The 26,491-nt window shown below is 37.3% G+C and overlaps 1 protein-coding gene across 4 annotated transcripts; it reads left to right on the top strand.

Moving 5' to 3' along the window:
- Nucleotides 1-583: 583 nt before the first annotated feature.
- Nucleotides 584-25,719, top strand: mphosph9 (M-phase phosphoprotein 9). 4 transcript variants are annotated; one of them, XM_083569274.1, is made up of 24 exons: nt 584-715; nt 1,645-1,883; nt 3,960-4,107; nt 4,475-4,564; nt 5,010-5,443; nt 5,617-5,761; nt 6,276-6,348; nt 6,580-6,683; nt 7,340-7,462; nt 7,996-8,255; nt 8,618-8,767; nt 8,901-8,988; nt 9,927-10,142; nt 10,303-10,350; nt 10,446-10,510; nt 10,622-10,723; nt 11,743-11,850; nt 12,131-12,282; nt 18,405-18,572; nt 19,730-19,850; nt 19,935-20,023; nt 20,574-20,749; nt 22,225-22,293; nt 24,797-25,719. In XM_083569274.1, the coding sequence occupies exons 2-24, from the start codon at nt 1,678-1,680 to the stop codon at nt 24,896-24,898; spliced, it is 3,237 nt and encodes a 1,078-aa protein (XP_083425400.1). In that variant the 5' UTR covers nt 584-715; nt 1,645-1,677; the 3' UTR covers nt 24,899-25,719. The 4 variants fall into 4 exon arrangements, with proteins under 4 accessions (XP_083425400.1, XP_083425402.1, XP_083425401.1 ...); XM_083569275.1 differs by having other exon boundaries at nt 590-711; XM_083569276.1 differs by lacking the exon at nt 11,743-11,850.
- Nucleotides 25,720-26,491: the final 772 nt, after the last annotated feature.

The raw sequence follows: 26,491 nt of genomic DNA, 5'->3' as shown, positions 1-26,491 counted from the left end.
ATTTGATTAGGGAAATTCTCAACATATACCGAATATATATTGAAAACCGTATGTTGTACACAAATGCTGTAAAGCAAAAATGCCTTCAATTATTAATAGAATGAAATGAAACGATTTTGTTAGAAAACTTGTATGTAGCTGTCTTAATTTTTTGTGTTGAGCTATAAATACATGGTAAATGTATAATAATGCAGAAATCTATAACACAATTTGTACTAGAAATACTGTCTTGGATGAACAAAATGCACTTTTTTATATTCAAAGATGAAACACAGCATTTATATTAATAATAATGATAATTATTATATGGTTGTTGTTATTTAATAAGTAATTACTATGTTTTTATTGTACCTATTTATTCCTGTTGTATTAATGTTTCTTTTAGTCTTCTTGTTATTATAATTGGTAATATTATTATTATTATTATTATTATGATTTTCTAAGGCCAGAGTTTTCATAAAGACATCCAATTAGAGCCACTGTTGTGTTCTTGAACGTGCTGAATGTGGGCTTTTCTACCAATCACAAAGTCGGAAAGAAAATTGAAATTTTCTCTTGGCCAATCAAATCGCCTCTTTCGCAGCTCTCTCTCTCAGCTAATGGCGGCCCGCGGCGCGTTGTGCCGTTAGTGGGCGGAGACTAAACGCTGTGCTGCGGGGAAATAGGCGCAGAAACGACACGCCAAAATGGGAGAAGTCATGATACAAGTTCGTAAGTGAGTGTGGTTAATTTCCTATATGCAACATGGCGCCAGGGACCGCGGCTACAGTTTACGCCGAGCTGCGGCTGGAAATGATGTGATGAGTGTCGCATATTAGACTCCGTGGCAGCGCCTCGCTCGCGTTAGCCAGCAGGAAGTGTGTTTGCTAGGTTTCGAGTTAGCTGTGGGCCGAATCCCAAATATCTTTCGATTTCCTTTGTATGCGCACTACACAGGGATGGAATAAGAGTTCAGGACCTTGTGTAGTGTCTGATACATATTCAAGAGGGAGGCATTTGAGATTCAGCCTTCGGCGAGTCTCCGTTATGCACCTGTTTATAGGCTCGTGATTTAGGCGACAATTCTGTTAAGGACACAGCAGGTGTAAATGATGTAAATGAAGGAGAAAAAAAGAAATGTGGCTTTATTAAGGTTAGCGTATGGCCAGTGTTTATGGTTCATTTGCTTGCTATGAAATAATTCTAAACTTATTTTTATAGTTCCCACATCTGGAATACAGGAAGTATTCAAGCGGCTGATTTTCTAATGTCTCATGAGTCTGCATCAGTCTTTGGGAAGGCTGGAAGTCCAACAAGCATGAAACTATTAGTGACAAAAAATGTTCACTCTGAGGGTGAATCATAAAATCATAAAGCTTTTGTACGGCTATACATATAAATATAAGACATTTACTGACTCTTTGTTCATTTATCATTAAATTCTGACCCGATACTGACTTCTGGTAACCAAACCTGCACTCTGTTAACTCATGGTGCAAAATTACAGCAAATCCTGTGTTCATTATGAATTTGCTTTGTGAAATTAGAAAATACACAATCACAGGCAAGTCACTACTGGCTTTTGCTTGTCCTGTTTCAATCCTTGCAGGATTCACTATTAAAAAATACTGTTCAAACTTAGTTTAATGTCATTTTGTTCCCCAGGTCATGTGTGCACTTTAGCCAGGCTGCGTAAGCATGTCCACAGATGACAGCATCTCAGAGGACGTGTCAAGCTCCGTGGCACTGAGCCACGACCCCACGAGCCCCAATGGAGGGAAAGAGAGCGAGGCTTCGGTGGTCTCCTCCGCGGACACAGTGTCGGGCCTGGCGCTTCCCGAGGAGGCGGCTGTGATAAGTCGACCTTCAAGCACACCAGCATGCACCATTTCCAGCAAAATAAGGTTAGTAGTGTTTTTCGTCCAGAGTTGTGTTATAATATATAGATATACTAGGGCTGTCAAACGATAAAAATAATTAATCGCGATTAAATGCACGATTGTCATGAGTTAACTCGTGATTATTCAGAACTTAATCGCACATTTTTATCTGTTCTAAAAGAACCTTCAATAAATACCTTTAAAATTTTTAATACTCTAATCAGCATGAGCAGGGACAAATATGGATGCTTTATGCAAATGTATGTTTATTATTAGTGAAACCAAACTCAATATGGAGCATCAAGACAAAATATTCTTTTAAAGGTTTCAACGTAATTATGGTGTGGACACTTGTTTTGTGGCATTTATTTCCTCATAAAATGAACCGAATTGAACTAAAATGACGTTTTTATCGTACAGATAAGAGCATTACATCAATCGAATCTGTAAAAGGTCTACTTTTATTTGTATAAACTCATAATAACAACATAATGCCGTTCTTTTGTAAAATAAAGAAAACAGACAGGGTGCGATCTCTGCTGTCTCTGTCATCATACATATATACACTGTGTGCACAATTATTAGGCAAGTGATTATTTTAACCATATCATCATTTTATCCAAGCTGTATAAACTTGAATGCTTATTGGATTTAATGCATATCAGGTGATGTGTATGCGGCCCGGGTTCGATTCCCGGTCAGGGAACTAACCCCAGCCATTAGCCCAAGCCAGTGCACTCGTAGTGCCGGTCCCAAGCCCGGATAAATGGGGAGGGTTGCGTTAGGAAGGGCATCCAGCGTAAAAACGTGCCAAATCGAACATGCGGATCATGAGTACGGATGATCCGCTGTGGCGACTCCCAATGGGAGAAGCCGAAAGTCCGCCCTTGATTGTGCTTTTTTAATATATAAAATATGAGAAACACAATGAGCCAGGAGAGACTCTCGGACATTGCAGTACTAAACAGTGAAGGGGACATTCACGTAGATTTGGATAAGATAGTCAATCACTTTGATGCAGGGACCATGTTGTTCGGTGATTGCATGCTCTGTCAGACCAGGAATTAACTTGCTGTCGGAAAATTTAAGTGTTTACATGAAGAGAGGAGGCTGCGTACTGACTAGCAACTCGAGGATATCTACTTTTATCTAAAACCAACAACACATGATGAATTAGATAAAAAAAAAAAAAAAAAAAGGCACGCTGGACAGCATTGAATTGCATGCACCTTTTTGTTTATTCGTGATCTCACACAAGGCTTAGATGTCACAGATTTAAACCCTCACACACTGTTCCTCTGCAACAAGCATCACAGCAACATGGCTACACACTTTACCTAATCTAACCACAAACATTCATATGTTGTGAAATAATTACGTATGCAAATCATGATGGATCACAACAGTTACTTTTGTAACGCGAGCGCGCGTTCATGGGTTCTGGCTTTGTTCTGCTGATCACCACTGCAGTTCTCATTCAAGTGTCCTGGGAATTTCACGTTAGCATCTATTTTTGTTTTTTATAAATATCTTTACTGTACTGTTATAGCTAAACTTTAAAAGTTTGTGTTGGTCATTTTGTTTTGCTTTAAACATGGCGCCACTGGAAATGCTCTAGGTCCAGACATGTGCAGTATAATCGCAATGCGATTGTTATTGTTTAAATAATTAAAAGAATCTATATGCCACCTGGGGTACTGCTCTGTCTGACTGCTCAGTAGCAGATCTTTTAGAGCACTTGACCTTCACTCAAACGAGCACAGTATAATTAAATGCACAGCATATCTTCATGTTAGATAAAGGGGTTTTAGGATTTCACCTTTTTGTGTTCAGATTTTGTTTTGTGTTTTAGGTTTTCTTTGTGTTTTGAGGTTTATTTGTGGCCTTTGCTTGCGTTTCGATTTTTTTTTTATTTTTTATTTTTTTTAGGATTTTTGTTGTCGTTTTTGTGTTTGGATAATTTTGTTTTGTGTATTTGTGTGATTCGGTTTTGGTTTGTGCTTAGACATTTCGTAGATTTCTTTCGTTTGGTGAACCTTCTATAGTTTTGTATCCCGTCCACTGAATCGTATGTATATATTTTCCCCCTCTGAATGACAGGAGTCTGTGTCTCAGCAGTGCTGAGGAGGAGTTCAGCTCAGGGAGAAGCCTGCCCTTTATCAACCCCAGTTCTTTAGAGACGCTCCGAGCATTGGTGCACGAGATCCAGAGCAGCGAGACGGACCCTGAGATCTGGAAGAACTGTGAGGTGCTCAAAGACAGATTCACTTTGCTGTTTTGCTTGTTTGGCGATTTAGAGGCTGAGAGTTACTCAGCTTTCCGGGTCACCGTTTAAAGTTGCCCAAAGGACTACGGCTGAGGAGCAGCAGCTGTGAGAGAACATGCAGCTGATGCCTTCACACAGGCTCTGAGGCACAACGAGTGACACAATATTAATATAGTGCAGCAAATGCCATTTAAAAGGCACTCTTCTTTTGTTCACGCAGCTAGGCATGTCTGATTTTATTTCAATAAATAAACAACAACTAGGTTGCTAAAACAAATGTTTCCAAGTTGAAAATGTATTTGTGGAAATGTAATGACGTGTAATCATTGGGTTGTTTTTCTCCAAACAGGGCAGGTGGCTACACCTTTTTCAATTGGTGGAGAAGCAATACCAAGAACAAATTCTTGCTCAGCAAGAACAGTATCAGTGCCAAATACAGGTCAGTTGGGGGAACTGGGATCATTGCTTATTGTTTGGATTTTTCTCTGGGTCACATTGTAAATGGAGCATATCTTGGAAACATTAGGGTTGATTCAGATTCAGTCTCTCATGCACACACACCTATTAGTGCACTAATTTAATCATAAGGCAAGTTAGTGGAACCAGTTAAATTAATAGTACGTTTTTTTTTGCTGGGAGAAAACTAGAGAACCTGAAGAAACCTGCAGAAACTTCAGTAACACAGTATCGAACCAAAAATGTAAACGCACAAGTAGTTGCTTGATAGAACCATGCAAACAGAAAAAGGTATTTAGAGATTGTCTGTACACTTGATTCATTGCCTCCATTTATTTAGGTTAATAATACAAGTGACTTCTTAATCAGCCATTCAACATAAATGAGTAAACTCAAAAGAAAAAGGTTGCGCTATTCTTTCCTTACAGCTTATTCAGGACGAGATTAAAGCATTAGTGCAGCTACAGAAGCGACAAAGCGGTTCACAGTTGAACCCCTCGGGAATAGCCAAGACATTGCAGCCTCCAGCGGACCTGGATAATGAAATCCAGGCTTCTAGCCTCTCAAAGGTCACCTCTTTCCTTCAAGAAAGCTCAGATGAGGGTCTGGTGACCGTCCAGAGCAGTGGCTATGGCACTCTTTCCACCTGGGAGCCTGGAATCACAACAGGGAGCTTGGAAGGAAAGGACGAGGTGTCATCTTCGCAACGAAAGAAGGGCAGTGGCACTTCACTTCACTCCCTTTTGGCTAAAATGCCGGGGCAGGACAATGTGTTATGCAGAACTGTGGCATCTAATAATTCACCTCGCACAACTTCCTCAACTGTGCCAAATGTTCTTGCTGACAAGCCGAGGTTAAAGAGGTGGGAATGTGATACTTTTGTTTATATTTGTGCCGTGTTACGTGTTTTTGGAGGTAAAAGAGAAACAAAATAAAATCAAGGTATAAGGGTTTGTACTATTTATTAGAAGGTTAAGAAGTTTGATGTTTTGTTGGGATTTAATAGGTTTGTTTCATGCTGTTACATCTTTCTAGTCAACCACTGACCTCCTGGGCTCAGAGGCAGAAGGACAGGCAAAGAAAAAGCAAATCGGTACCAAACCAATTGCCGCAAATGGAAGGGAAAGAAGAGAGCGGGTCAGGTGTCTCTCCAAAGGAAGATGTGGAACGTGTGGATGAAGTAAGCGCCAAATGTTTGAATTTAATATTATTGTTAAATTTTTTTCTTCTCTTCCTCGAATGTATGCCACAGAAAAGGTATGTACTGTGTTTTGCCTACAAGCTGTAGGCAACGTTTCCAATAGAGGTGCAGCCAGTGTTCCAGTTCATCTCAAAGGTGTTCAGTAGGGTAGAGATCAGCGCTCTATAGCAGGCCACTCGTGATTTTCCATTTCACCCCATGTAAACCATACTTTCATGGAATTGGCTTTGTGCACAAGGGCATTGACATGCTAAAACAGGTTTGCTACCCCATCCAAAGACATCCTATGTGCCTCCAACTTTGGGGTAACAGTGTGGAGAAGAACCACATATACTTTTGTACATACAGTGTATAACATTCAGCTAGTTTGTAAGATTAATGTTGCATTCAAACTATCTGGCAAATCGGAAGTAGCTTGTAATTGTCATGTCTGGTTCAACACGTAGATGTAAACTCACCTAAAATCTTTTATTTGGGTTTCCTCTCGTTCCAGTTTGGGCGTAGTGCAGTCTACTCGAGCACTGCTGCTCTGAAGAGAAGTGACAGCCTTGTGTCGGAAGCCTCGGGTAATTATTTCGTAGTAAAGCGAGCTTTGTCTCTTGACAGTATGCAAACAAATTCAGGACCGATTTGATATGTGAATTTATGGTGTAGTTTTGTTCAACTGACGTGTATTTTCTGATGTAATGATATTAACGGCGATGCTTAAAAAAATGACCCCAGTGTTCTACGATTACTGTGTTTAGTCCCGCCTGGTCTATTGTCTTAATGCATTATACATTCTCCTGCGTTTTAAGGTCTGACCTATTGGAAGCTGGAAGAATGCGAGCTCTACCGGCCTCTACCAGACAACTTTGAAAACAAGTCTTTCCTCCTGATGCAGGATGTTAATATGAGCCAGGTGAATACAGAGTATGATCCTCATGACACAATCACCTGTTTAGAATTTCTGTCATAGTGCCATTTTGTCCTCATATAATTGGATTAAAACTGCTAGGTTTTTTTTAAAACAGGTTTTTCTAAATTCTGAGATGAGGGCAAATGTTTCCCTACCCTTAAAGTTAGGTTTCATGATTATAAGAATGATATGATATTTGATCATACCTGTATATGCATTATGGTTTTCATTGTAATAAATGGAAGTCATAAATGTTTTAATATCTTCCCTTGACGCATTAAACAATTTAAACTTGAACCCGGTTTATCATGTTTCTGCCATAATAAGACCAAATTAGCATTTGTTGGCTGTTCTATGTAGAAACAAGTAATGATCCATTACAATTCGATAAAACGTAATGCTAAAAAACGTAAATACTATGACATCATATCCCAAAGCATTATTTCTTTTAAAGCACCTCTATGCCAGACATGAAAATACAGCTATAATAAATGAATACATGTATTATACAAATATAAATTTGTATATAATATATATAATATTTTTTTTCCCCGTCTGTTGTTCCATGTTGGTGCCTTCCATATTAAACAGTAATATGCCATCCAAGGAAAGCTTCCCCTTGCGCTGATTCTTTTTAAATGTATGTTTTGTGTATGCAGCCTCTAGAAGAGGAGGAAAGGATGTCTTTGTCTCTCAGAGAGATCTACCAGAGCAAGCAAAAGGTGGATCCCAAGGGTCAGGAGTGGGACTCCTTGATCAACTCTGATGCATCTTCACCTCAGGTGAGCATTGGAATAGATTACCAAATACTGTCACTGCGGTTAGAATTTAAGCAGTTTCTTTTTTTTTGAGGTTTAAGTCCAGCAGCCAAGTTCAGTTTAGTTTTGAAAGGTGTAAAGCAGTTTATATACCAGTTTAAAGTAATAGAAACATCACAAAATCCATAGATTGTAATTATTTATCTCTGATGCTTCATTTGTGAATGTGATGAAAAGCACCCGCATCTTAGCATGATTCTATATCCTACTATCTACACTCTTCTGCTTACTTGAGCTAAAAGAGTTCTATGATTGGTTAGTATTGCTGTGTGGGTGTGGGTGTGGGTGTGGGTGTGAGAGAGGGTGTGAGTATGCCATCCTTTCTACCTAGTAAATACATGGCCAGTGTTTCTTTTTTGAAACCAGGTTTCTCAGGAGCAGCGTTCTACTCTACTTTTTACTTGTAATACTTTTTATTTGATAAATGCATTTTAATCGTTTAAATCTTTTCAGTTTTATAATTCAGAAAAAACATTTCTAACCTTCCCTTGTTGCAGGTGCTGACTCTGGATCCCGGAACTCACACAAGGCAGTCAGAGCGCACGTCGGGCTTCACATCTCCCTCGCGCTTCAGCAGCCCTACCTCCCCAATGTCGCACACTTCACACACTGCCCCTCAAGTTTACAATAAAGATGGAGGCAGCCGTACGACCACCATGACACCGCAGGCAACGGGCTCCTCTAAACATGAACCACGCCCTAACGGCAGGAAGCTGCAGGCTTCAGCTTCAATGGATGACCCTGTGGTGCTTTCATTGTGAGAATCATTTCTCCTGTTTTTGTTGACAAGTTGACTGTTTCATCATCTACCTGCTTTTTCTAACGTCTATGCTTTTAGTGGTACAAAAGGAAGAGGTTTTTCCAATTTTAAAATCTTATTTCAAAATTTTAATTTCAAATTTGAGGAATGAGAAAATTGAGAAATGATTTTGTTACATGAGGTCAGTTAATATCTGTTTTAATGCAGTTTGTGATTAAAAAGAAATAGAAGTTATTAATATTGAGGTTGTACAGCGTGGGTGTGTGTGGTGTGTGTGTGTATAAAATATTGAATATTTCATTTTTATATTTCTAGACATTTTTTCCCACACTTTTTTAACCTGCTTGACTTTGTTCCAGGCTAAGACAGAACCTGAGGGAGAAGAATGCACGGCACATAGCAGACCTTCGAGCATACTATGAATCAGAGATCAGTGCCCTGAAGGAAAAGCTACATTTGGTCGATTTACCCCTAGACATGGAGAAAAGCAACCAGATGCTGCTTGAACGGTCAGAAATGCTGCATTTTTAGTTAACCCCAGGGATTAAGAATAAATAAATTTTTAAAATTATTTTTATTATTTATTTGGTGACTGGTCCTGTCCTAAATCACAATAATCCTATATCTCATTGCAATTGACAGGTGCGAACACTTGGAGCGAGCTTTTACAGAGGCAAGTGTGCGCATCAGAGAATTGGAGAACAAGAACTGCCACCTGGAGAGACAGCTGGTAAGAGTCACAACTCTCAGTGATGAGTTTGTTTAGAGACACCTGATGCAGTAATCTGGTAAACATGTTCGGAAAGCAATGACTTCGTGAAATGAGGAACAGTGAAAGTCCTGATTACCTCAATTACCTAATGCAGCATGGCACAATCCAAAATACCTCAATTACTTGATTTTCCCAAACATAAATGCATTAATTACCAAATCTTGAAAGCAAACACAGATAGAATGAGGAGGAGCTTCTTCTCGCAGGCCATTTGGAGTTTAAACCAAGAACACCCAGGATCTAGTACTGGACCTCTCTCTCCAGCTTCACTCATTTCTGCACTTTTTTTGCACTATGACAACTAACTCTGGACTTGCACAGCACAGTGTCACTTTATACCACACCATACTGCACATGGACAATTTAAGGACAATCACTAAATCACTTTAATTTGTATTGTCAATATCTGTCATACTGCTTCATATATATATATATATATATATATATATATATATATATATATATATATATATATATATATATATATATATATATATATATATATATATATATACATTTATTTATTTCTATATTTAATACTTTTTATTGATCTATTTCATATTATCTACTTCATTTTATTTTTTCTATTTTATTAAAAAAAATTATAATAATAATAAAAAAAATGAATAAAATTTGAATTTAATTCCCAATGCTGCAGTGTCTTAATCCTAAACAGACCATTTGCCCAAATTCCAAAATTATTACAATTTCATTGCCCAAATCTTAAATGTGTAATTTTATTTATATATATATATATATATATATATATATATATATATATATATATATATATATATGTTTTTATGTAGTTTTTTGGGCTAACGCTGTACAGTTTAAGGTGAATGTTTTTGTTGTTTTATTTATTCATTTGTTTTTTTAAATATACATTGGTCCAGGCGGAGTGGCCTGAGCGCTACGATGCAGCCAGTTCCACGGTGAAGGCTCTGCAGCAGCGTCTGGAGGAGAGCAAACAAAGCGGCAGGGAAAAAGACATCAGCCTGAACAAGCTGAGGAGCCGCCTGCGCCAGCTGGAGGAGGCTGTACAGAACGCTTGCAAAGAGGTGGATGACAAGGAGGCACGCATGAAGAAAGAACACAAAATGCTGCAGGATGTGAGCTTTTTCTTTATCTCAAAATAAGGTTTTAATATTTTATCAAAACGCAGTGGAGTTTTCTAATATTGCATGGATATATTGCGACTGGATGTGTATCTTATATTGAGCAGTGTATGATTTTAGTTTGAGGATTGTGTGGGCAATTACTTTCTTTCAGCTGCTTCAAGAGTATGACTCATTAAGAAAAGATCGCGACGGAGTCAAGGTAATATATATTTAAATATTCTTTGAAAAGCAGCAAATATAAAATAAATAAAAAGCTTGTTTTGAGCTTGTAGTTAAAACATTTTTTTATTTCAGGACCGCTTTTTGTCAACTGAAAACAAACTTTTTGATGCTAATGACCAAATAGCAGAACTGAAAAGGTAGGTGTGAATGGTGTTTTATTTTATTATTTTTTAAATGAGAAGAATGGAATGAAAATACAGGCTTGAAAAAGTGTAGGCTATTAATTTAATTAAATCTTTTTTGTCTAGGGTCATTTGCAAACTGGAAGCACAAGTGAAGCAGCTGGAACATGAGAACATGGCTAAAACTCGGCAGGCTTTGCACAGCCACTTCCAGACTTCGGGAGCTGGGTACGAGATTTATTCCATACCTGTTAAATAATACACACATGGATATGAATTTGTTTACAGTGCAATCATTAAGTATTCAGCTGCCCTTCATTTCCTCATTTGCTGATGTACACGAATGTTCAGACCCAAAGTGTTTGTACACCTTGATATATTATACACTAAGATTATTATTAAATATTATGTAGTAAATTATATCATAGTCAGCCATAAGCTGTTGTAATAGCCCTGTACTAAATGCTATTGGTATCATTAGCAATTAGACATTTTAGCCCTATAAAAAGTCATACATTTTCTGATGTTTATGTAACGATACCCCAATGCTCGTTGTAGTTCTCATGCAGCATTTTCTTCTGCTAGTCCAAATATTCTTCGCTGTATTACAGCCACAAATGAGACAACATGCAAAAGCCAATCAGCTTTCTGTTACTGCGCGACGCTTTCTCAGATTGTGTAAAACGGATTGTATTCTTTAGCAGTGGAGAAGTGCAATGTTTTGCAAGACTTTTAGGGCTCGGTTTAGGTCAGATGCTGACATTGTATTTTTGTGTGTGTGTGTGTGTGTGTGTGTGTGTGTGTGTGTGTGTGTGTGTGTGTGTGTGTGTGTGTGTGTGTGTGTGTGTGTGTGTGTGTGTGTGTGTGTGTGTGTGTGTGTGTTTGGTGTCGTGATCCAGGTCTTAAATTTATTTCCTATTGGTTCTAAAAAGGTTTTAAAAAAGTGTTACATTTTACTTTGTGAAACCTGCAGAAACCCTGAAAAGGTTTCTTCGTTTTTTTGGCCTGAATGTTCTCCACATCCCTCACTGTTTTTTCCGCGTTCCTCCATTTTTCATTCTGCGGCATATTCAGTGTTTAACTGTCCAGAACGCTTCAGAGTTTAGCCGGCGGTGCGTCAAATATAATGGTCCGATGCTTTGAGGCAAATTATAAATAACAGCTTTTTTTTTGTATTCTAATTACTGGTTACTTTAAAAATCGTTTTAGCCCTAGTATTTATTATTGCTGATTAAATTTCCTTTCAGCTTATTCCACCATCCTGGTCCCCTACTTTCCCCAAGCAAATGGCTGCGAGACGTGGAATGCAGCACAAAGAATCCTGCTGTTTCAGAGAAAGCAGGAATAGGAAAAGGGTACGGCTTCAATCCCTGCCGCATTAAAACATTTTGATTAGCTCTAAATCTAGTAGTGTACAATGTTAAAATCTGCTTTGGTCACTGTTGGCGGTCACTAAAAATGAGAAATATTTTTGGTAGTAGCTAGTCATGGCGTCACTGCTAATGTTGACATGACTAACAAGTAACGAAGGCCTACGTCGACAAAGGAGGCTTTCAGACTTGTGTTCTGAGACAATTTTCAGTGCCTTGCATGTGATTTCACTGGACTGACATGACCTGCCACTTTCCCTTCTAGCCGCCGTTCACCTTCAGAGAGAGAGCAGACACACGAGGACTCGACTAGGAGAGACATATCGTTGACCCCCGTGATGAAGGCTCTGATACAGATGGAGGACACCAAAGCCACAGAGGGACGGGCTCTGACAAAAACGCACAGCGGCTCTCCCAGTAAGAGACACATGCTTCACAATGGCATCCGCTGTGTCTAGTGCTGCTCTTCCAAACTGTTCAGGCTCAAATGTTAAGTCAGAATAATAACAGTTTACAAAGATGAAGCAAATAGATTGTAATAATGGCTTAACGTATGACCAGGAAGTGTAGTGGAATTCAAGAAAGGACGTTTATATGCAACGCCAATTATATACTCTATGTGGTCAAAAGTATGGGGACACCTGACTTTTCTAGCCATATGCAGTTCTTCTTCAAACTGTTAGCACAAAGTTGTAGGTACACAGTTATATATGATGTCTTTGGATTCAGTAGAACAACATTTTCAAGCTCTTGAGCAGCCTGCTATAGAGCTCTGAACTCAACCCAGCTTTGGGATGAATTGGAACACTGACTAAACCCCAGGCCTTCTCACCCTACATCAGTACATGTCTTCTTCTTGACCTGTTGAGCATAAATCTCAACAAGCACACTCCAATTTCGAGTGGAACATCTTCCCAGAAGAGTGGAGGGTACTGTAACAGAAAATGAGGGCTAAATGTGGAATGGGATGTTTAAAGAACACACACATTTATGGTCAGGTGTCCACATACTTTTGTTTAGATATGTGTATGTATAGGGGTTTCAGATTTTGTTCACACAGTATTATACACAATGTCAGGGATAGACAATACACTTATTCAGAAAAGGGGACTTAACCCAACTTACTGATTTTCTTTAAAACAAAGAATTCATTCATAATTAATAATAGCTTTGCTAAAGTTTGATATACTTTGCCATGTTGTGGCAGTTAAAGCATTTTGAAAGGATAATGGTCAATATGTTAATGTTAGGTTTATGCAGTAATTTGTGCATTATTGAGGAGATACCAAATATGCTGAGGGTTTTAGGTGAAGGTGTGACGTGTGTGCTTTTAATGAGGGCCACTGGGGGAGAAAAGCAGTTTGTGGTGTTTATTTTTTGAGTGCTTTGGGTATTCTGGTTAAGGTGTCATGTTGTAACATGTGATATCAAAGCTAAATAAGCTCTCTGACAAAAGTTGCCCGCTTGCTTTTTGACCCTGGTGTCATATTTCTCAGACTGGGAGATTATAGTTGATCTGGCTCCACACATGCAGAAAAGGTCAACTGTATCACCAGTTGCATATCTGTAGGACAAAAGAAACTTTATTGGCAATAAAAGTATGAGGTTTTACTGATATTCTTTCGAAACTAATAGCAACAAATTAAGATTTTGTTGGTAAAATGTAAATTAAAAAAAAAAACAGTTTGGAGTTATTTTTCTAAATGTGATCTAATTGATCTTCTCAGCTCCCTTATTTTATGCGCCGCCTTCGAATTTAATTCTGCGAACAAAAAGTGCTGTTGGGCTTGAATGTTGATTGGCTTGTTTGACATACACTATTGATTATAGGTTTTAGAACGCCTCCATTTTTTCCCCTCAAAGTTCTCTAAAATTAAAACAGAACAAATAAACAATCAATTGGACCTAAACATTTATTTTTTTAATTGGCAGGCCTTCAGACCCAGCAAGGCCTTCTCTAATGGCCTAAACTTTATCAGAATCACTGATGTTTTAATCTGTTAGTCCATGTATATGTACTAGATCCCTTCATTTCAGAGTTTCTGTTTACGTTGGAGTTTTTAATCCAATCATATTTCAGCCATCATATTATGTGTTCTTTAGCGTTTTTAAAGAACCATTTATACGTTTGAGTCTTCTGCCATAGTATTTGCACAAAAACCACAATTTGCCTTAAAATTGCCTCAAATCTGCACAGGAAACCCGGGTGTATTTATTATGTTAATAATTATTCTTTTGCTGAAGATAATGTATTGTCTTGTCTTTTCTAAAAGAGCATAAAGGTTTGGTTTGTGTCATTATTTGGCTGTAGGATGAACCCCTGAACAACTAGCTGTATATCAGGGGTATTGCAATGATGCTGTAAAATGCTATTGTTGTAGTTTCGGTTCAGAATGCCACTTTATGCAAGTTACCCAATCTAGGTCCAGCAAACGAGCCCCAGACCATCACTTCTTATTTTCATTACCATTTTAAGTAATTAACAAAACATTGGGAGACTGTAAAGAATTGTTAGCATTAGCTTTCAAGGCTTAATATACATAGAATGTTATCTTAGATTGCACACCTTAATGTAGTATTTCTTGTGTTTGAAAATGTTAACTTTAAGCTAAATATTCAATAATCAGATGTCCTCTAACTGTGTAGCTAAATAAGCTGGTCCAAGTATGGCTTGCTTCATTGCACAGCTAAGATGATGTAATTTTTTCATAATCTTATTATTTTTTAATTTTTTTTTAATAGAAGTTCTTCAAATTGCAAAGACCTACACTACACCTTAAATCCTCAAAACATGAAGGACAGAAATCCTATCTGCCCATATGGCTCTCAATTAGGGTGCACTGCATTTCCATGTGTAATGACAAACTTGCATTGGAAAAATGGGGGGTGCTGTTGAGCTCGTGTGGGCTGCAACAGTCTCTGCCTCGCTTTGTACATTCATATCAGAGCCAACCAGTCTGCCAAGGACATGTGCTACATTTCAACAGCTCACTTTTCAGCTCACTGCCGTGTTGAAGTACATCAACACGGCATTCAATAATCATCTTCGCTATTACACATTCAGCCACTAGTCACTATCAGTGGAATACAATTATAATAAAAGCACATGGAAATTAAACAGTTGTTGATCAGTCCAATCAGTAATCAACTGTGGACTCTTGCATTTCATGGATAGCTATAGATTGGCTGTACATCATATCTAATGTGGGTAAGAACATAAGGGAAGCTAGGGGGATATTCATTTATTACAAAGTAGTACATAGATATTATTATACACCAGGTTCTTCTTACAGGTATCTGCATTTACATTAAGAATTGATTTGTAACACATAGAAGAAGTCTGAATTTCATGTGGCAACTGAAGATTGGTATAAACAGGGTTATCACTTGTATTAAATTTGCTCTTGACACAGTGTCTAATCTGCAGATATTTCCAAACATTTCCTTGACCCCCAATATTATATTTTTTCACCAATTCAGAGTATTACACCCCTTTAAGATGCCATTGTTTCCAAAACACCCTTGCTTTACCTATGCAAATATCAGGATTCCTCCATAATGATGCATATGACTGTCTAAAATGTAATGTCCTGCACAGTTTATGAATTTTGCTCCAAACATGTCTTGAGTGTATTGTCGCCAGATTTGAGTCCCATTTAGCTCCAGAGCATTGTGAAAGAACGTTAATGGGATAAAATGGTGAGGCCAGTTTCTGTTCTATCTTGGTCCAGTCCAACTCAGAATCTGTCTTGTCCCAGTGCTTAGCCAGTTTGTCCATCATAAAAGAAACATTATACAATCTTGCATCAGGTAATCCAAGGCCCCCCTTGTCCGTTGGGGAAGTCAATTTACTCATTTTAATCCTCTGTCTTTTTCCTTCCCATAAAAAGTCCTTGATAATTTTGTCATACCTTTTAAAGATAGGGTCTGGAATGTTTACATGTACAGTGGAACCCCGTTGTACGAGCATAATTCGTTCTTAAAAAAATTTCTCGTGTGTCCATTTGCTCGTATGTTCGAACTAATTTTCCTCATAGGAATGAATGTAAAAGTGATTTAAACCGTTCCGAGATCTCATCCGATCGCTTATTTCTGCACTTAAAAAGTATTTGTAGCCTATTTTTAAAAACAAATACACAGCAAATTACCGTAATGTAAACATAATTTAACACAAACCCATGTGGTAGTGGTTAATTCCGAGTGTAAGACGCACACCACGCTCGTAACCTCAGTTTCCATGGTAATTCTATTTACTTTCGTTTTCACAGCACCATCACTGATTTTCTTGGGAGACATTTTTCAAGATTTCTAGTAAAATAAAAATATAAAACTAAAAAAAAGTTACTGTGTGAGAGCGTATGAATACGGGAGCCACTTTTATTTGTTTTGTTTTTTTGTCGGTCTGCTTAGTGCCCCACGCAGCACATCTCTGACATGCGCGCACACACACACACACACATGCTCTCCTCCTTAAATGCACCCTCCGATCACTTGAAAAGAGAGAACAATCATTAGGTCACATTAACTTCAGGTGAGGCAATCCCCTGCCTATCTGCTCCCGGACACAAATGCTTCATTCACAAACCGCTGCTCGGCCACGCCCCCGCTGCCACAGTTACGTTTTTGCTGCACTGAACAATGAGAGCGACTGAGTGATACGTCATCAACTAAGCGACCGATGCGACCCTCCGCTGAAAACGGTGAACCGGCAGCGTGGGTTTGCTCGTGCTTTCGAAATTTGCTAGTGAAACAGGGTAAACTTTTGCTCGTATCTCCGTTTGCTCGTACTATAGGTTGCTCGTACAACAGGGTTTCACTGTATCATCATGGATATATAATTGAACTGTGGAGCAATAACCATTTAGACAATATTTACTTTACCCCACAAAGAGAGTTTCAGCTGTTCCCACTTGTCCACATTGTTTTTTATCTTTGACAGCAGTGGTTCATAATTCAACATCATTATATCCTCCAAGTTCTGTGTTATTTTAACCCCACGGTATGTCATACCTTTTGGAATCCATTCAAAACCGAATTGCGTCACTGTATGGGAGTGACATGTTATAGATATTGGCATAGCCTCAGATTTCTCCCAATTTATTTTGTATCCTGACACTCTGGAATATAATTGAATAAAACTCATTAATGGAGGTAGAGATTTGAGAGGATCATGAGATAACAACAAAATATCATCCGCATATAACATTAACTTGTGCACTATCCACTCCCCTGCCCCCCTTACTCTCATAATGTTTGGGTCTGCCCCGATCATTATGGCCAGAGGCTCTAAAACTATTGTGCATAATAATGGGGACATTAGGCATCCCTGACGAGTACCTCTTGAAATTGTAAAAAAAAAATTAGGAAGTCATGCCATTTGTCATCACTGCTGCTCTAGGATTCTTATAATAAACTAACCCAGGACCTGTGTGTGTGTGTGTGTGTGTGTGTGTGTGTGTGTGTGTGTGTGTGTGTGTGTGTGTGTGTGTGTGTGTGTGTGTGTGTGTGTGTGTGACCAAACCCGAAATTTAACAGGGCTGCGGCCAAAAAGCCCCATTCCACCTTTTTCGGCATCTCAAGATATAGCTGCGATCGGGGGGTTTTCTGAAGAATTTCGCCACATCGGATGAATTAGCCTTCTCACATTATCGGCTGATGACCTTCCTTTAATTAAGTCCACTTGGTTCTTATAGATTATACTTGGAAGAACCTTTTCTAACAGTGATGCTAACATTTTACCTTACAGTCCACATTGATAAGTCAACAACTCACTTTATAGCTTAAACTAGTCTGGAATCTCCAAAAATAGTTTTGCAATAATGTTATTACAGTTACTAGGACTGATTCAGTTTATATCGAGTTCTGTTTTTTTTTAAGTCGACTAATGGTGAGTAATCATGTGTGCAGGTGAGTAATCATGTGTGTGTATATATATTACCATATATTACCAGTTATACTTTATGTATTTGTATGTATTGTAATACCATACAAATAATTGGAGACATATTCATCTTAGCCGACTGCTTCAGCTGACACTGGCAAATTCTCCCAGGGGCCATGCTTAAATTCTGTAGTGAACTTCACTACGGTTGTCAGGGGTGCAGATGGGTGGTGGAATTTAAATTTAAATGCAGCATTTACAACAAAGTTTTGTGAATAAAAAAAACAAACAGACAAACATTAAAAGCAGTTACTGGAGAAGGTATCACGAGACAATTATGGATGCCTTAAGCAGGAAAACAAGTGGGCATGCAGAGTTTATACGCTTATATCGTTCCATAGTTGTTCTATGCAACAACCCTGAAGAAAAAGTAAGCATACTGCATATACATGCGTATGGCTCCGACTTTACTGTCCATAACTGTCATCTACAGACTTGGAGATGTGAAACTGTATGACTTGTTGTTGCACTCTTCTTGCTGTGGTCTAATTATATAGATTGCAGGATTAAGCAGGAGAACCACTGAAGCCTTTGATGGACCGTTTAAGATCATTCAGTGGGAAGCTCAATACATTTATTGTTCTCTGGTGTGTTGCAGGGTTAGGAAGCAAGAGACCCACAGTAGCATTTGTGGACAGCGTAAGAGAGCCTTTACTGGAAAAAGGTGAAACCGTGCTTCGAGCTCAGAGAAGTCTTTCTCCAGAGGGCCATCGCTCTTCTTCTCTTCCTCCCAGAGCTCAAAGAACAGGTCCTCCATCCACACCGAGTACGTAATCTGTAAACAAATGTCAAGTTTGGTAGTTCATGTCATTATTCTTAGCTTAATCTAGATCAAAAATATCCATTTACATTTGAACTCTCAGTAAATTGAATAAAAAATAAATAAATGAAAAGATTATAACTATAAGTGCCCTTCTCCGCCCTTGGTGAGTCAATGTAGAATTTTCAAGCTTTGAAGATTGTTATAATTAGGGCTGTCAAGCGACTAAAAAATGTAATCGCGATTAATGAGTTAATGAGTCATGAGTTAACTCATTATTAATCGCAACCTTATCGCACATATTGATCTGTTCTATATGTACCTTAAATTAATGCTTTTCACATTTTTAATACTTTAATCAACATGGGCATGGACAAATATGGATGCTTTAGGCAAATGTATGTTTATTATTAGTAAAAAACTTATTTTTGTAAAAGTGATTATGGTGTTTTAAATTGCATAAATCATCAGGACACTGATCTAAACTTTTGCTATGTTTTTACACAGAACGCTTTAATGATGCGTGCGTCATGGCCGATTTGGGTTGTTTTGAGACTTGCTGCATCATTAAAACAAATGTTTAATGATTAAAATGATTCTTCGGTGGAGTTAATTTGTCTTCTTATATCCGAGAAAAGAAAGGACGCAGTGAATGTGTGTTGCGTTGTAGGTTTTAATTTAGCCTCCTTTATATCTATTTATTGATATTTTTTTTAATCAAAAATGGTCAAACAGAAAAGCACGCTGCATTAATCGTTGCTGCTCTATTAATATTAGTACCGTTAAAATGAATTTGCGTTATCGACTTGTTCATTTTGACAGCCCTTATTATAATATGCTATTTATGATGTTCAAGAATATCTTTGGTGTTTTATGGTTTGCTTTCAAAATAATTAAGAAGACAAATTTTGGCATATGCGTTTACTAAATGAAATGTATTCTGTGTCCACCTGATGACAAGATAATTAAATGTATGAACAATATTACCATACCGAGGTGGTACATATGACAACTTTTAATAGCACATTTCTTTTTGAGGACAAAATCACTTGATGAAACCCAATGTCAGATTTGTATTAAAAAAATTGCTATGTAAGATGTTTGGATCGAGAATGTGATCAGAAGTTGATTCTTGATGATGTTTTCATTTCAAATTATTTTAGCGAAGAGAGAAACTCTACTTTATCCGCTCTCTGCAAAGTCCAGTCCTAAGCGATCCCCGGCAGAGAATGTTTCCACAGCGTTCGGTCGTCCCGTGCATTGCCACCAGCACCTGCATAACAGGTAGGTGTCGAGTTGTCGAGCCATTTACTATCAACAGCATCTCATTGCTTCAGAAGTAACCTCTCTGATTTTCTGTGGTTTTAGGTTTGACTTGCACTTTGATCAAACTGGTTTTGGCTCACCTCTGCCATCGAGGCGCAACTCCAGAACGAGACTGCAACTCACGTCAGAAGGTTTTTTTTTTTTTTTTTTTTGCAAACCCTCATGAAAATATGTTCAAACAGTAAAATCAACAAATACTTGTAGTAACTCCAGACACTGATGGAGCTGTTGATTACATTTCTACAACAGCAACTCTGACAGCTGCAAAAAAAACGGGTTAATATTAATGTCTAATAAGATTCTGTAGGGACAATTTAGGGACTACTATAATTACATAATAGTAATAAGTCTATGCACTTATTGTGCTTATTGCAAGACTATTAAGTAAGTAGCTAATTATTATTTAGCAAAGAAAATCATTTAATCATTAATATGGACAGAGAACAAATTGAATCATCTCATGTATCTGACTTGCTGTTAAAGAAAAATATCCCATGGTTGATTTGTTCAGTAACTCTACGTCCTGTTGGGTTTTATTTCTTACTTAATGCATACTAATATATAAGTAGGAAATGTGTTATGAATCTAAAAAGAATGGCCCAAACCAAATTCCTTCCACTACATTAAATGTAATGGCGTTACTACATTATGAACAGGGATATTAAAACCTTCCTTTCACAGGTAAAACTCAGTCCAGCTCCACGTCGTCTCAGGCTGCAGAGAGCAGTGAATCTGAGGAGCAAGAGGTTTTAGATCCACACCTGCTGAACCATGAGGATGAAATCAGCGTCCCTCGTGTTCAGTCTCTAACCGACGCTGAAAAGCTGTTTGATGAGCTCACACAGGAAAAGCAGCGGGTGAGCCTGGAATTCACTTTTACAAATTTTTGGCTTCTCTTGTGCTGTGTGATCAGAAAAGATGCTATTCTCTCTCTCTTTTTATATATATATATATATATATATATATATATATATATATATATATATATATATATATATATATATATACATATATATATATATATATATATATATATATATACATACATACAGTACAGACCAAAAGTTTGGACACACCTTCTCATTCAAAGAGTTTTCTTTATTTTCATGACTATGAAAATTGTAGATTCACACTGAAGGCATCAAACTATGAATTAACACATGTGGAATTATATACATAACAAAAAAGTGTGAAACAACTGAAAATATGTCATATTGTAGGTTCTTCAAAGTAGCCACCTTTTGCTTAGATTACTGCTTTGCACACTCTTGCCATTCTCTTGATGCCTACTTTGAAGAACCTACAATATGACATATTTTCAGTTCACTTTTTTGTTATGTATATAATTCCACATGTGTTAATTCATAGTTATGATGCCTTCAGTGTGACTCTACAATTTTCATAGTCATGAAAATAAAGAAAACTCTGTGTGTGTGTGTAACGTGTCTTTTGTTAAAGCCTGTGTAAAGTACATTAATGTAGACACCTGCGGCTTATAGACAGGTGCGGCTTATTTATGTTAAAAATAAAAATATTTGTCAAATTCGGCTTATATATGGGTGCGCTTTATAGTCCGGAAATTACGGTGTGTATGTATGTATGTATAATTAATATATATATATAAATAAAAAATTGAATTTTTCTTTTTTTTTTTCTCTCTACTAAGCTAGGATGCTAGGATGTTGCCCTTCGTGTATCCGTAAAAATATTCTCTGATATTAAACCAGTCCGTGGCGCAAAAAAGGTTGGGGGCCGCTGGCGTAGAACACAGTAGTTTACATAGCACATGGCAAATAATTCAAATTCAGTTTCGGGGAATGATAATAGTAATAGCAATGTACTGATGGGTAGTAAATTGTTTGTTATTCAATATTGTGATTAACCATCACTGTACACCAGGAATAAGAATCCCAGAGTTTCATTATTTAATAAATGCTCTGTCAGAGAGGGCCGATGTTTTTGTTCTATTAAATGTCAACAGTCTGGTAAGTGGCAGCGTTACGGCTCCTAGTGACTGGATAATCTCAGATTCTAACACATGGCCCAAAAGCACATCAGCACGTTTCACACGACTGTTTTCTGTCTTCAGCTTCATGGCTTTAGTCTCAGCACATCATCACTTTACATGTTTCTTACATAACCTTCCAATTCTGTTCTATTTATAATCTCTAGTTTTAGCCCAGACACTTTCCCTGCTGCCTCTTAAAGCAGAGAAGTGCTAATTCAAAGCAGCGTTGTTCCAGCTGTCTCACATCACCAGCCGCTTTGTTCATTTTCTGAGCGGTGTGATGCGCCAATGTCAAAACATTTATTTAATTTCTTTTCTTCACAGATTGAAGCAGCACTCAGTCGCATTCCTGGGGCTGGAGCCAGGGTCACCTTACAGACCAGGCTGGATCAGGTACACATAGAGTCATGTGCTAAAAACTGAACAAGAAATTGGAAAAGAAAAATGTTACTGTATATAAAAACATTACCGGGAGTGCAGTGTTTGTGTTAACTCTAGTTTATTATTTTCCTACAACAGCATGTCTTATGATATTGTTACTCTTGTATCATTTAAAAGAGTTAAAATATGACTCCTGTATTGGAAAAGCGGCCGACACCGACACTGTGGACTCCTTCCATAAATAAACATATTGTCATAGCTTCATCAAATCACTGTTTATATTCTCATTGTTAATGGGGTTTTTATTGAATTATTATTATTGAAATGCTAACATTAGGATGCAAAAATTTGTGGACACGACAATTATGTGCTTTTTGAAAATTCCATTTAACATTTAGTCCCAATTTTGCTGTTAAAATATTTTCCACTTAAATGTATGTTCCACTACATTTTGGAGTTTACTTGTGGAGATTTGTGCTCATTCAGCTGCAAGGTCCTTATTAAAGTCAGGTACTAGTGTATCGTGAGGAGGACTGGGGTGCAGTCAGCATTTCAAGTCACGCCAAAGGTGTGCAGTAGTGTTCAGGTCAGAGTTTTATCTCAAGATCTTCCACTCCTACCCATGCAAACTATATCTTCATGATGCTTGCTTTGTGCACATGGGCATCTTCATGCTGGAACAGTCTAGCTCAAGTGAATGGAAAATATAATGCTACCGCAGCCAAAGACAAAATGTGTGCCTCCAACTTTGTACTCCAATACTTTTGACCGTATAGTTTTTTTTTAATTACACCCAGTGTTATAGAAAAATTACCGAACATTTTTAGGATAATCAGAATCAAAGATTTTAGATAGAGACACAAACACACAGGTCCCCCGGAACTCATGGGGGTTACGTTCTAAGCGAGTTCCAAAAATCTGTGAATTTTATACATTGTCACTTTAATATAATGTGTCAAATGTTAAATTTATTTAAAAATAGTTTAAAATGTTATTCCTAATGTTTCTGAACAGTCGGTCCCGCTGCGGATTCCCATGAATTATAAGATAATCCGCAACTTAAATGTTAGTTAGATTCCAAATGAGAACACACAAATTTTCCAAGCCGCAAATTATTGGGGGTTGACTGTGTATGTATACACACACACACACACACACACACACACACACACACACAGGTGTGATTTCTAATTTTTGTCACACACTAATGTTTCAGATCATCAAACTAATTTTTAAACATGAACACAACATGCAGTTTTTAAATGTAGGTTTTTATTGAGGGAAAACAAAATCCAAATCTACATGGCCCTGTGTGAAAGTGTTTGCCTCCTAAACCTGATACCTGGTTGGGCCACCCTTAGCAGCAACAACTGCAATCAAGCATTTTCAATAACTTGCAATGAGTCTGTTACAGCGCTGTGGAGGAATTTTCCACTCATCAATGCAGAATTGTTGTAATTCAGAATTCATGGTTTCATTTATCACAGGGTCTTCCAGGTCCTGAAGCAGCAAAACAGCCCCAGACAATCACACCACCATATTTTACTGTCGGTATGATGTTCTTTTTCTGCAATGCGGCCTTACGTTTACACCAGACGTAATGGGACACACGCCTTCCAAAAGTTTAACTTTTGTCTCGTCAGTCGACAGAGTATTTTTTCAAAAGTTTTGGGGATCAACTTATGATTTTCGTCTTGGAACTCTTTTTGTTCAGTCTCTTATCGTGAAGTCAAACACTGACCTTAACTGAGGCAAGTGAGGCTGCAGTTCTTTGGATGTTGTTGTGGGGTCTGATGTGACCTTTTGGATGAGTCTTCACTGTGCTCTTGGGGTAATTTTGGTCGGCCGGCCACTCCTGGGAAGGTTCTCCACTGTTCCATGTTTTTGCCATTTGTGAATAATGGCTCTCTTTGTGGTTTGCTGGAGTCCCAAAGCTTTAATAATGTTTTCAACTTTTTCCACACTGATAGCTCTCAATTACTTACTTTCTCATTTGTTTCTGAATTTCTTTGCATCTCGGCATGACATCTCGCTTTTGAGGATCTTTTGGTCTATTTCACTTTGTCAGGCAGGTCCTATTTAGGAGATTTATTGATTGTGAACAGGTGTGGCAGTAATCAGGCCTGGGTGTGGCGAGAGAAATTGAACTCAGGTGTGATAAACCACAGTTTTAACACTTTCACACAGGGCCATGTAGTTTTGGATTTTGTTTTCCCTCAATAATAAAAACCTTCATTTAAAAACTGCATGTCGTGTTCACTTGTCTTATCTTTTACTTATATTTAAATTAGTTTGAGGATCTGAAACTTTAAAGTGTGACAAACATGCAAATAAAATAAGAAATCAGGAAACACTTTTCATACGTGTGTGTGTGTGTGTATGTATGTATGTGTGTGTACACACATATATATATATATATATATATATATATATATATATATATATATATATATATATATATATAATATAAATTTTGTAATCTATTAACTTTGTGCTTGTTTATTTTGTTTCATAGGCATCATTAGAAAACCGATTGGAAAAAGTGAACCGTGATCTGGGATCCATTCGCATGACTTTGAAACGATTCCACATTCTCCGCTCTTCTGCCAATATATAGCGACATATAGTCGGGTTCCTCTACTAAGGATTGTAAAAGGTTTTCTGACCAGGACACTTCCACTGTACATAATACCAATGTTCAATATTTCTACTTTTGTTATGGTAGGATATTTTTTATGTTTATATAACATGTTTTAATATGCAGTCCAGAAACTGATTTTTAAAGTATATTTTAGTACACAGATTTGTAAAGAAAAAAAAGTACTTTTTTATGTCATAAAAAGTGTATTGCCTCATTCAGGTTGATTTTGTTATTTATTTTTTCATCTTGCTGCTGAATCAATGAATGGCAAACAAAATACAATAGACCAGGACACAATATTTTATTTATTTATTTTTTTTCCAGCAGTTCATAACGTTCCAGTTTTACTTGAATTTTGTTTATTTATTTCCAAAATTTTTTTTTTTATTTCAAGCTATTTTGATTCCGCCATTTCCAAAATGTGAATATTTTTACACAATAGAATTTAGTTTCTTCATAGACATCAGTTAATAAAGGATTTACCAAATGCTCTCATGCAGGTCCTACACCAGGTTCTACATTCAACTCTCTTTTAAACATTCCACACATGACTTTAATGACCTCTTTTTAAACCACATAGGTTGTTTATGCACTCTTACCAGGCAGGATGTCGACCACCTTTGAGATGTTTGTGCCACTTTAAACTGAATGCCTTTTTAATGCATGGAAAATTGAAAGTATGAAAAAGAATTGTTTCACTCTCATGAATTAGGCTCTTTCATTCCCTGTAGATTGTTGGATTGCTATTTACTCTTGCATCAAGCAGCTCAATAAAAAAAAATTACAATTAATTGAAATTCAGTTGTTCTAGTGTTCTGTTCAAAAGGGCTGCCAGAAACTCTCTTCCAACTTTTCCAGTGAATAACTAGAAGTTTCAGGCTGTTCATTACACTGCTGAAATGTGTTTTTTTTTTTTTTTGGTCATAAATATATCAAGGAAGTTGTTAAAAGCTTATCCCGTGTAGCTCACGCGGAAGAATAAAGCTGTTTACCTGGGAGAGTTTTATAGTTATGGAATAGCTTGTTACTGTCAAAAGTGAAATTTGTGCAATGTTTGTGTTTTATGTCCCTTGGAATTTTAGCAGTAGAAATAAATCTGGTTTGATTCTTTTTTTTTTTCTTTTTTTTTTTTAAACAAATGAGCAAAACATATGCTTGTATAAATGATTATTTGTATTTTTTTTATTTAAAGAATCTAAAGGCTCATTTATTTAGATACTTTCTTAGCCCTTTAACTTTGAAATAATCAGGTTTATACTTATTTCTGTGGCCCCAAATCCATTAGCATTTGTGCAAAGACTTCCCTTTCATCTCAGTACTTTGCATAATATTAATGGCTTATGTCAGAGATTTCCCAGACTATACAATAAAGGCTACAGTAACTAGTCACTCCTTACAATCCATGGGGGAAAATCTTGATTTGACGACAGCATGCATCCATATTTATGTGAATAGCTGGTGGTGGTGGTGATGTAATGGTGTGGGGAACGGTTTCCTGGCATACAATGGGATCATTGTGTCTAATAATAACACAATACCGCATTTTACCTTCTAAATAGATTAAAAATC

Source organism: Silurus aristotelis, assembly GCF_946808225.1.
Source record: "Silurus aristotelis genome assembly, chromosome: 18".
Classification (NCBI taxonomy): Eukaryota; Metazoa; Chordata; class Actinopteri; order Siluriformes; family Siluridae; genus Silurus; species Silurus aristotelis.
Note: the sequence above shows the minus strand (reverse complement) of the source record. Positions and strands in the feature narration are given on the sequence as shown.